The 11,470-nt window shown below is 61.4% G+C and overlaps 1 protein-coding gene across 6 annotated transcripts in view; it reads left to right on the forward strand.

The window, feature by feature from the left end:
- The window catches only part of CTTN (cortactin), a 31,746-nt gene extending 25,208 nt beyond the window's left edge, over positions 1-6,538 (forward strand). For all 6 annotated transcript variants that reach the window (XM_039235427.1, XM_039235423.1, XM_039235422.1 and 3 more), the window contains 4 exons: positions 1,802-1,897; positions 3,756-3,900; positions 4,634-4,705; positions 5,413-6,538. In XM_039235427.1, coding sequence (XP_039091358.1) covers positions 1,802-1,897; positions 3,756-3,900; positions 4,634-4,705; positions 5,413-5,549 — 450 coding nt within the window. In that variant the 3' untranslated portion in view covers positions 5,550-6,538. The remainder of the gene's footprint in view (positions 1-1,801; positions 1,898-3,755; positions 3,901-4,633; positions 4,706-5,412) is intronic.
- Positions 6,539-11,470: the final 4,932 nt, after the last annotated feature.

The following is an 11,470-nucleotide window of genomic DNA, read 5'->3' on the forward strand; positions in this document are numbered from 1 at the left end:
CATGATTCTAGGTAGCATAAGGCATCTTTCCCTATATTCTGGTCTTCTTTTCTTTCCTTTATTTTTTTTTAATGTTTGTTTATTTTTGAGAGAGAGACAGAGTGCAAGCAGAGAGGGCCAGAGAGAAAGGGAGACCCAGAATCCGAAGCAGGCTCCAGGCTCCGAGCTGTTAGCACAGAGCCCGACGCGGGGCTTGAACCCACAGACTGTGAGATCATGACCTGAGCTGACGTCAGACGCTCAACTGACTGAGCCACTCAGGCGCCCCTCTTTCTTTTTTAATGTTTGATTCTTTATTTTGAGAGAGAACACAAGTTGGGGAGGGGGAGGGGAGAAAGAATCCCAAGCAGGCTCCGTGCTGTCAGCGTAGAGCTTGATGTGGAGCTCGAATCCTAATGTGCCAAAATCGAGTTGGACACTTAACCAGCTGAGCCCCCCAGGCACCCCGTCTTGCTCTTCTCTTCTCGAATAATTAACGCCTTCCTCATTTTATGCCTTGAGATTCTACCTGCCGAGTCCCGGCAGCGCCCCCGGGTGCAGAGGACCGGGCGCGGGAGAGGGTGGGGTCTTCGCGGTCCTGTCTCATGCCTCCACTTCCAGTCCCCTTGCCGCGCCTTCTGCCGTGTTGTTCAGGCTGCGGCCCCTGTATCATCATCAGCTCCTCCTCGTGAGTGACTCGCCCCAGCGCCCCTCACCCCAGGGTCCTCTCGGCCGTGGGAAGCTCCCGTTGGCCGGCGGACAAGTCTTCAGCATGAATCCACGTGTGCGGGACCGTCGGGTCTCGAGAGCTCGTCACGAGAAGGAATTCTCTGTGGCGGAGCCTTGTTCGCGGAGTCAGACGTGCATGGTAGCCTGTGGCTGCGTGTGTGGCCTGGACACCAGCCCGTCCCGCCTTGGGCGCCTCACCCGTGGGTGGTTCCCGGCAATGTGTGGACGTGATGGCGCGGCTGGCGGAGCAGAGGGTTCCATGTCCGCTTCTGCCGCTGCCTGGCACATAGCCCTGGGGGTGCCGGGTACCATCTCGTTCCTCAGTTTCCTCAGCCGTGCAGGCCGTCAGCACTGCCTTCCCGGGGCTGCCACCCCCTGCGATCATGCACTGTGGTTCAGGGCAACGCACGTTTATTCTTGCACAGCGTGGAGGCTCTGGAGGGGGACCTGCTTCTAGAGGCACCTGCGTCCCCGGCTCAGGCCACTTACGGCCTCTGCTTCCGTGACCACATCTCTGGGTCCGTGTGTCACGAGCCTGCCCCCCCCCCCCCCACCAGGGAGGACGGACCCTGTGGTTCCATCAGGGCCCGGCAGCCTGGGATTGTCTCCCGTTAACCTCTTACACTCTTGGTCCCGCTGGCCCCCAGGATCTGGGGACGGTGCTGTCCCCGCCTTCGAGGCGCTAGTGTTCCGTCCACCGTCCGCCCCAGGGATTCGTGTGTGTCTCACACGCAGAGCACGTCCACCCCGTTTTTAGGGCCCCGGGAGCGTCCATCACGGCAGCGTGAGCTCAGCCGTGGTGTTCTTGTCTGAGCCCCTGGATTAGCTGTGCGGGATGCAGGGTGGCGGCTGCGCTCGCTACACGGCTGTGCCTACCCCGTGCTGCCCGTGGTGGCGGCCGGAGGGCTGTGCCCCTGACGTCCTGTTGATAACGCGTGACCTTCACTCCACCTTATTCTCTTAGTCCCAGGTGCTTGTCTCCGTGCTTAGTACTCCTTGCGCTTTGCTGTCGGGCGAGCTTGGCTCTGGCCTTTCTCTGGTAAGTCCTGGCGTTGGGCGGCCTGGTGACGATCTCCTTGTCTCTTGATCACAGGCCCAGGCCCAGGCCGAGGCCCAAAAGCAGAGCCCGCCTGCGTCTCCCACCCCTCAGCCGGCCGAGGAGAGGCCGCCTTCAAGCCCCGTCTACGAGGTTGGTGTTTTCGTTCAGTTTGCAAATGAGCCTCTGTCTCTGCAGAGATGCCCTCCCCACGCCGCAGCCACCGTGCACGGGGGGGCGGGGTCCCCACACACCGCACTTGGTGCCTGAGCCGGGGGGCGGCCTGGGGTGGGGGGCACAGTGCACGTGCGGGGCCCCCCTCAGCCGGCCCACCGCCCCCGTGAGGTGTCCTGGTACCACGTACGCCGGTCTGGTCTTCTGTCACTCACTCTCCACCGCATCTGTCGCTGGCCAGCTCTCCCTCCCTTCTAGAAGCCCGTCTCCCGGCACCTGCTGCTGCCCTCCCGGCCCTCCTTCCCTCAGGCCCTCTTTTTTTGTTGTTTTAAATTTTTTAACGTTATATTTATTTTTGAGAGAGAGAGACACAGCGTGAGCGGGGGAGGGGGGTCATAGAGAGGGAGACACAGAATCGGAAACAGCTCCAGGCTCCAAGCTGTCAGCACAGAGCCTGATGCGGGGCTCGGACCCACGAACCCTGCGATCGTGACCTGAGCCGAAGTCGGACGCTTAACCGACGGAGCCCCCGGCGCCCCCCTCAGCCCCTCTTGAACATCGTGCTCCCTGCAGACCGTCCTGGCCCTTAATCCTCAGTCCCGTCATCAGTGCTTTGTGACCCAGGACCTGGGACTCTGAGTCACTCTCGGGCGCTGCCCTGCCCCTGGCTCCATGACCGCTCCTGGCCGAGCCCTGCACCCCATCCCCCCCGTTCCCACGGCCACTGCCCTGCTTCCCACCGGGAGGGCCAGAGGCCACCGGGGCGTGAGGAGCAGAACGTACCGCAGCTCAGCTGAGATGTGAGGGGGTGAGCCATCCGGGGTCACGCTGTCACCAGGGCCCCCTCCAGGCTGCTGCACCCCCTGCATGGCAGCCGGGCCCCCCGGACTTGCAGGCAGCACAGCCCGGCCTTGTGGCTCCTAACCCAGCGGCACGGGGGCTTCAGGCCGCCTTCGCCTGCTTGGCCAGAGTCACTGAGGAGTCGGTCCTTTGAGAAAACGAGTGTGACCTGCTGTCCCAAGCGTGAGGACACATGGGCCCTGTGACTGGCAGCCCTGCCAGCGCCACGTGGTGTGAGAGGGAGCAGGGCGCCCACACACCAGGACCCGGCCCTGAGCCCTCCGGCGCGGCCCCTGCACGTCCAGGACAGGCTCGCCCAGAGGAGGCCCTGCTGCTCCCTTGCAGGTCACCCTGGAGCGGCTCCAGCCCGGCCGGAGCGGGGTCCCCTGTCCGTGGCCTCCGCGGTGGCCGTTGCAGGCCCCCCAAACCGCGATGGTAGTCTGCCACTGACAGCCGGCAGCTGTGGCCCCTGGTTCTTTCTGGAGCCTCTGCTGTGCTCTCTCTGGCCCCCGAGGGTGCCTTCAGGGCGGCCCTGGTTGGAAATACTGACCAAAGCTCCTTCCGCCAGGGCTGGGGGTGATTTCATCACTTGCTGGTCATCTTACCTCCCCCCGGGGGATTCGTGTGGGCTTGAACCCGGCCGCCTGGGGTGCGGCTGCCCCGGGCAGCCCCGCGCGCACTCTGGAGCTGCCATCAGAGGCACGGCAAGGCTGGCAGGGCCCCGGCAAGCTTTAGAAATGGCCCGCACCTGCCCCAGGCGTCAGCACGGCCGCGCTCGGGCCGGGCGGGGTTGGTCCCTGCAGGACTTCAGGGTGTCGGGGCCTGGGACGGGGGGTCGTTCAGCAGGACAGGCACGTGGTCCTCTTCACGTCCAAGCACTCGCAGAACGCTGGGGGGCAAGGCCTCGTCCGCGCTGCCACACCCACTGGCCACTGTCGTGTGTCGGTGACCCGGCACCTGCCTCAGGGCACCTCTCCTTGACCCTTCCCTTCCCCAGGACGCGGTCTCCTTCAAGGCTGAGCCCGAGCCCGTGTACAGCAGGGAAGCCGCCGACTACCGCGAGGCTGGTGGCCAGCAGGGCCTGACCTACGCCCCGGACGCCACGTACGAGGCCGCGGAGGCCCCGGGCCAGTACCAAGCAGGTATGGGTGCAGGGGCACCTGCCGCTTTGTGAAAACACCCGTCACCCTCTTGCTCGACCTTCTCCTTCCCCGTGCTTGTGGGGTGTCCCTGCCCTGCCGGGAGGGCGCCAGACCCCCTGGTTCCAGACGGCCCTGCTCCTCCGGGGGGCCAGCGGCCATGGGTGTGAAGGAGGGGCCTCTGCTGTTCTCTTTGCAGAGTGGCAGCTCGTGACAGCCTGGCACCAGGAAGCTGCAGTGTCGTGAGGTTTTTAGGGATGATTTCCATTAGCCCTGAAGGCTTTCTCGAAGCTTCAGTGGGATGAACACGGAAATTGGTCTCTTATCTCTAAAGATGAGGTTTCTGTCAGCGCGTCGGGACAGATTCCACCTGAATCCGTCAGAGATCACGTCTCAGGACGGAACCTTAACCTTCTCCCCGACTGTGCCGCGGCGCATTGGGGCAGGTGCCCCGCTGCTTGCCAGCCTCTTACCGTGATGTGACCTTTTCTGGAAGAACTAGATCTTTAAAATTCTGAAATCCTGTCTCTGAGAGCAGTCAGGGCACGCCGGTGGTGTCGGCCCTGGGAAGGGTGGGCTTGCTCCCCAGAAGCTAGAGTCCTGCGTCCTGCGTCGAGCCCGGCGCCCCGCACGGCCCTCCCCGCCCCGCAGGTGCTGGCGGCCAGGACGTTAAAGTGGCTGAGTGGCTCCGCGGCGCTCCAGTGATTCCTCAGCTCTTGTCTTGGTTTATTTTTAGAAGAAAACACCTACGACGAATACGAAAATGACCTTGGGATCACGGCCGTCGCCCTCTACGACTACCAGGCTGGTGAGACACCCATGTGCCCACTTGGCGTTCATTTCCGCAGCCGTTCAGCTCTGGGCGTTTGACCCTGAGCGCGTTGTCACGATGTTTAAAAAGCTTGGGGTAGTCTCACAGTAACAGAAACGCTCTCTCTCTGCGTTTCTACGCCTTCCCGAACCTCCCGTTGCCCATGGCCGCAGGGGTGCCTGTGCCCCCGGACACCCCGGTGTGAATTCCCCAAAACCGAGGGTGCTGCCCGGACTGAAGGCACCCCCACCCCCAGTGAGCCAGTCGGTACGGAGACACCAGCACGCCTGCGGATGGGCCGCGTTTTCCCGGCTGTGCGGGCCCCGTGCGCCCCTCCACAGCCTCTCCTCCTGGGGGACCCCGGCCCGCCTGAGGCCACGCTCCTATGACAGGGTGGCCACGGAGCACTTCCTGCCCCCTCCCTGTCCCTGGGGAGCGTTCTGCCCCCGTGGTTGACGAATGAGCCCACGCACTCGTGTCCTCGGTGCGGGTTCTGTGAAATTGGGCATCTATAACGCGTACGACCGGCTGGGTGTACCCGGGTGCTGGCCGCCTTGCCCGCCTCCTCGGGCTGCTGGCCGGGCTCCCCTCTGCGCCCCGAGAAAGTCCCCTCTGTGGTGGGAGGACGGCAGAAGCCGGAGCCCGGGGAGCCCGGCCCAGAGGCCCCGGACCTCACCGTCCTTTCTCTGCGTCCTCTTTCCCAGCGGGCGACGACGAGATCTCCTTTGACCCCGACGACATCATCACCAACATAGAGATGATCGATGACGGCTGGTGGCGGGGGCTGTGTAAGGGCAGGTACGGGCTCTTCCCAGCCAACTACGTGGAGCTGCGGCAGTAGGCCCGCCCGCCTCGCGCCCCGCGTCGCCCTGCGTCCGCCTTCCGTGGGTCCGCGGGCGGGAGGGCCGCGTACGTACTGCTTTTATATTTAATACTTCTGCTGATGCTTCTGAAAAGGTTTATGCCCCAGAATTTGCTAATATATTGTAATCACGTTCCTTAGGAGGACTTTGGTCATTGATTTTATGCATTCAAGGTATTTTCTTTTATCTTTTTTTTTGCCAAATTGACTGTCACTTGGAGCCACTTTGGCGACTGTCGGTTCTCCTGAGTGCGCGACGGTGTCCTTGCCCTGGCGGCAGCATTTGGGGCCCTTGACAGATGCGGTCGCGTGGGTGTCAGGTGGGAGTCGCCGTCCCAGGAAGAGGGAGACCCCAGGGCGGGTCAGGGCCGAGGGGAGGGGAGGCCGGTGGCTGCTGTGTCTCCAGGTGGGGGCACTGTGTGTTGGGGGACCCCCCCGGTCCCTCCCACCCCCCCCCGACTGGGTACCCGCCAAGCAGTGTCCCCAGCAGTCACCGGAGGGCCTCCACTGGCCGCACGTGGCTCTGTGCCGCGTGAGACGACGGCCACCCCGCTGCGGGAAGGCGGGCGCCTTCTCTGCCGTAAACTGCCAGAGACGTTCTTCCCGCTGAGGCGCCCCTGCGTTTGTGCCAAAACACTGTGTCTGAGGACAGTAGAATGGGGGGTTGGCAGGCTCGGCTAAGAAGTGGAGCGGAGAGGGGGTGCTCCCGGCCAGGTGCCCCTGCGGACGCTGCTCGGGGGCCCGTCGCCCTCGGGGGGCCGGGCAGTGTCTTTCCAGATCTGGGGAGGGGACTTGGGAGTTCGGGACGTTGGCGTCTCCTTCCTGCGGTGCATTTCTGTGTAGTCCTTGCTTTGCCACCAGTAGGTCGGGTTTTATATGCAATTATTGTATCCACGTTTCTGTAGCACACGGCATAGGTATGGTTTTTTTTTTTAATTAAATATTCAAAATAAAGTTTTTTGGATCCACTCGCTTGCTGATTTACTTTTGGGATTTGGTCCCTTAAGCTGGCTCCCTGCCCCCGCTGGGTCATACCTGTGATTTCTCTACCCCAGACCAACTGAGGGTTCCCCCTTTCAGACCCAAGCTCCTTAAAAGGCATTTTTTAGGAGGGAAACGTATTTAGGCTCTGATATTTTTGGACAAGGAGTCTAAGTAAAATAGAAAACATTCTTTTCAAAATCAGTTTCGAGCTCCAGTTCTGAAGCCCCGAGCTGGGTGTTTGGCTCAGATGCCACTTTCCTTTGGGGCGTGGTAAATCAGGGTCCGAGGGAACAGCATTCCTGAGCAGAGGAGCCGTGGGCGCGGAGGCCTCGTGCCCGGGGCTGCCCTGAGCCGACCGCTGGACGGGGTAGCCTAGAGGCCGCCGGCGAACACAGGCCGCGTGGAGGCTGGCGGGACCCGAGGCGTGGATGGCCCCCCCAGATGGTGTGGGGGGCTGTGTGCTGTCTGTGCACCTAGCCCCCCAGAGGCCACGGCCATGGGCAGGCCTCTCCTTGTGGGCGTCTTGTGTGATAGAACAGGGCTTCGGGTCACTGCCGCGGAAGACTGGGGGCCGGGCCACGCAGACAGGCCATCCCGATGCACGCCGTCTTCCTTTTTCCGGGAGCTGGTGTCGCCCACAGCCCATGGTCACACGGGGCCTGTCCTGGGGCTGTTTCCCTCAGCGTCACGTCCCCCGGGCCCAGTCAGGTCGTGGCAGGTGTCAGAGCGTCCCTCCTCGTCAGGGCGGTGCCAGTCCAGGCTGCAGACGGACCGCGTCCATCCGTTTGTCTGCTGATGGACAGTGGCTGCTGTGTCCTGTTTCCTGGTGCGCCCGCCCCACGCTACGGACACCCCCTCAGGGGCCACCGGGGGCGGAGCTGCTCTTGCCTGAGACGCCCCCAGCCTCCCGCCGCCACACCTGTCCTGGGAACGTCCTCAGCGGCTGCGCCCGGGACCCCTGTTCTCCTGTCCCTTCTGGGTCTTGATGTGAGATACTGTCTCCTCCGGGCCACTAAGCACCGGGTGCCCCAGCGTGCAGGCCCCCTCTCGGGGATGACCCTGCAGGCCAGGCCTCCCTGTCCGGGTGCCTGGCCGGCTTCTTGTCCCCCGTGCGGTGGACTCCGGTGTGGCCCCCACGCCTCCCCTGCCGCGGACCCTGGTCCCCGCAAAGGCAGCTCTGTCCCTCCCTTGCTGACGCCTACAGCTTTGGAGTCAGCCTGGCTCCTTCCTTCTCCCCGCTGGCCCGTCTGCTGGCAAGTCCTGTCGGCTCTGACCCCTGCCGGTACCTCCCAGCCCGGGCCCCGACCTCCCCCACTCTGCAGATGTTTCCAGCATGAATTCACGTCCTTCCTGGGGACTGTGAGCCCCGGAGCAGTTCCTGTTTGACTCACAGTTCCTGGGAGTCAGGCTGCGGTGGTCACCAAGGGTCCCGAGGCGGATGGCCCATCCCGTCCTCCCTTCTGTTGAGGCAGCAGGTCGCTGCCTCAGGGCCTTTGCACTTGGGACCCTTCCTTCCGCCAGTGGCCGGTGCCCACAGGCTCCCTCCCTCACCCCCAGCCAGTGCTCCCTCACAGTCTACTTAAGGCTGTGGGTCTCCCCCAAACCAGCCCCCACCCCTTTGCCTTCTTAATCATAGCAGACAGCACTTCTAGCCTGTCGTATGATTTTTTAAAAAAGATTTTATTTTTAAGTAATCTCTACATCCAGTAGTTGGGCTCAAACTCGAGATCAAGAGGCCCACGTCCTGCCGACGGAACCAGTCAGGGGCCCTTGTATGATTTTTAAAACCACTTTATTGAGACACAAGTCACAGATCCCATGAGTCCCCACTTCAGGCACGCAGTTGGGTGGTTCTCAGTGTGTTCAGGTTTGCGAGCCACGTGTTAGACCCCCCCCCCGTCGTCCAGAGAGAGACCCTATGCCCATTGGCGGTCACCCCCCGCCCCCCCCCCCCAGGCGCCCACTCCCTTCCTCTCTGGATCTCCCCGTTCTGGGCTCCCCGTGTAACTGGAATCCACGCTGTCTTTCCTGAATGGGGGCCTGGGCGCCGTCTCCGCCCGGACCGCGGCCTCCGTGTTAGAGGCACACGTGTCTCCAGCGGCTGGCGCCCACCGGGTCCTCCTCACACCTGCGTGGGGTGAACTGTTCGTGGAGCGCGTGCTGTGCGGAGGCTGCTTCCGGAAGGCTGCTCGCCGCTGCCTGCAGAGCAGTGACCTTCCCCCCGCCCCCCCGCAAGGGCAACACACACTTGTGAGCCCTGCAGGGGGGTGAGGAGGGGCTTGTGAGCCCTGGGGGGGGGGCGTTTGTGAGTCCCGGGGGTGGTTCGGTCTGCAGACCGACTCCCCAAGACCTGTTTCGTTCGCTGGTTAACAGACACACCTTACGTTTTTAATCCAGACTATTTTGTAAGTACATCTTTCTAGCTCTGCCCCTCCCCCCCCCAAATCTGTTCTGAAGTTGCTTCTGAGTCTTGTTGCCGGAGGAGGCGGGTTCCTATAGACCCGGGTGGAGGGAAGGGGAGCCGGACGGCCCTCGAGGCTGCGTGCAGATGGCGGCCTTTCTCTCGCTGGTCTTCCTGTTGCTGGTGTTGAGTCCACGTTTCATTGTGTCACAGCTTTGGGGTCATGTCAGGAACCACGCAGACAGGGCCGCAGGGTCCATCGTGGAAAACGAAGCCTCGTCCCCACCCCGTCCTCTCCCTGACGCCCTGGAGGTGATCTGTCAGTGCTGTGTGGGGATTTAAAGGGAAAATCTCTGCACACAAGCAGATGTGTAGGACAAGTAAGTTTTTTACATACACAGAGGCTCACACTGCGCTTTGCCTTAGGCACCTTGCTCTTTATTTATTTTTTTAATGTTTTTTTATTTATTTCTAGGAGAGAGAGAGAGACAGCGTGAGCAGGGGAGGGTCAGAGAGAGAGGGAGACACAGACTCTGAAACAGGCTCCAGGCTCTGAGCTGGCAGTCAGCACAGAGCCCGACGCGGGGCTCGAACCCACGAACCATGAGATCATGACCTAAGCGAAAGTTGGACGCTTAACCAACTAAGCCACCCAGGTGCCCTGGCACCTTGCTCTTTATTTTCATTTTTTCAGTTTGTTTATTTTGGGAGACACAGAGACCGCATGAGCGGGGGAGGGGCAGAGAGCGCACCCCACGTGGGGCTTGACCCCTGGAATCACAAGATCATGACCTGAGTCGAAACCGAGTCGGATGCTTACCGACAGCCTCCCAGGCGCCCCTGCGACTTGCTTTTTAAACGATATGTTTTGTCCATTTTTAGGACATCCTTTTGTACCCTCTGCCTAGAATCTCACTGAGGAGCGTGGCAAGTTGTTGAGCCCCTCGGGTGGATGTTTATTTTGCTGTGACGGGCGGTGCCTCTTGGCCCCGGCGCCCCTGTGCACGAGCGCCTGGGGTGACGACTGAGTGCCGGAGAGACTGCTGGTCGCCTTCCCCCACTTCCTAGTTTGCGACTTCCCTTGTCTTCAGAGTTGCAGCCCAGTTAAAAGACCGTATTTCCCATCACTTGCCCAGTGTGGCCACGTGACTGGTTTGGAGGTGAAACTTGGTTGTGGGGGACTTCTGGGGATGGCCCTTGCGGAGGGACTGACCGCGGGAGTGTCTTCTGACCTCTCCCCTCTCTCCAATTCTCCTTTCTGTGGTCTGGAATATGGGTGTGATGGCTGGAGCTCTGCCAGCTCTTTTGGAGTAGGAGGCACCTCAGAGGTACTTTGTGAGAATAGTGGAACGGAGAGCGCGAGCCTGGCTTCATGACGACACCAAGGAGCTGCCACGTGGTCTTTCACACTTCAGTACCTTTCTTGTTTGTTTTAATGAGGCAGAGAAATAAACTTTTATGCTATCTAAACCATTGTTTTTTCTAGTATCTGCTATAAGTACGAACACAGTTTCCCCACTGATCAGGTCAGTGAGTATGCCGTTTCCCTCCTAAAAGGTTTGCGTTAGCTCCCACAGGAGAGCTCACGTCTTCTTACTTTTGCCAAGTTCAAGTGTTATAAAAATACGATCTCTGACAATCTAGTAGGTTGTATATTCTTGTTACTCAGGCTTCATCTTACTTCCAGCGAACGGCCCGACCCCCCTCTGCTTCCTTCCCTGCCCTTTTCGTCATCTGCTTGCCCCCTTTCTTCCGTACGCACGAGTGACTCACAACAGGCTCACGGCAGAAATTCAGAACAAGGACTTTCAATCCTGGAAGTATTGGGGACTCGACATTAGGACAGCCGTCCTTGCACAAAACGCCACCACTGTGAGGTGAGTTGTGACACCCCTGGAGCATGTGGGGCGGAGCCTGGGGGAAGGTTGAGAACGTGTGCAGGGCCGGAGCCGAAGCACAGGAGCAGAGCAGAAAGCTCGGCCTCCATTTCTGACTCGCGGGAGGCCCCTGGCTTGCAGCAGGTGGGCCCGAGAGCCAGGGGTTGTCTGCACACGGGTGGGAGGCGAGGCTTCCGGCCCAGCAGCTGCGCGCACCCCTGGAGCGCAGGAGTCCAGTGCAGCCGGGCCCTCGGTGGGAAGCATCTGCCCGCTGGCAGCGCCAGACACCAAAGTAGCTGGTCTGCCCGGCCCTCCGAGAGGTTGTGTGACGTTTGGTTAAAGCAACTGACACGGGCGCCTGGGTGGCCCGGTCGGGTGAGCGTCTCGCTCACGCTCAGGTCGTGATCTCCCTGTTTGTGAGTTTGAGCCCCGCGTCAGGCTCTGTGCTGCCAGCCAGCTCAGAGCCTGTGTGGGATTCTGTCTCCCTCTCTCTGCCCCTCCCCCCAGGTGAGCACGTGCTCTCTCTCAAAAACAAACATTGGGGCGCCTGGGTGGCTTAGTCGGTTAAGCGTCCGACTTTCGCTCAGGTCATGATCTCGGGGTTCGTGGGTTCGAGCCCCGCGTCGGGCTCTGTGCTG

The sequence above is a fragment of the Hyaena hyaena genome, unplaced genomic scaffold, assembly GCF_003009895.1.
Source record: "Hyaena hyaena isolate Hyena2069 unplaced genomic scaffold, ASM300989v1 scaffold_98, whole genome shotgun sequence".
Classification (NCBI taxonomy): domain Eukaryota; kingdom Metazoa; phylum Chordata; class Mammalia; order Carnivora; family Hyaenidae; genus Hyaena; species Hyaena hyaena.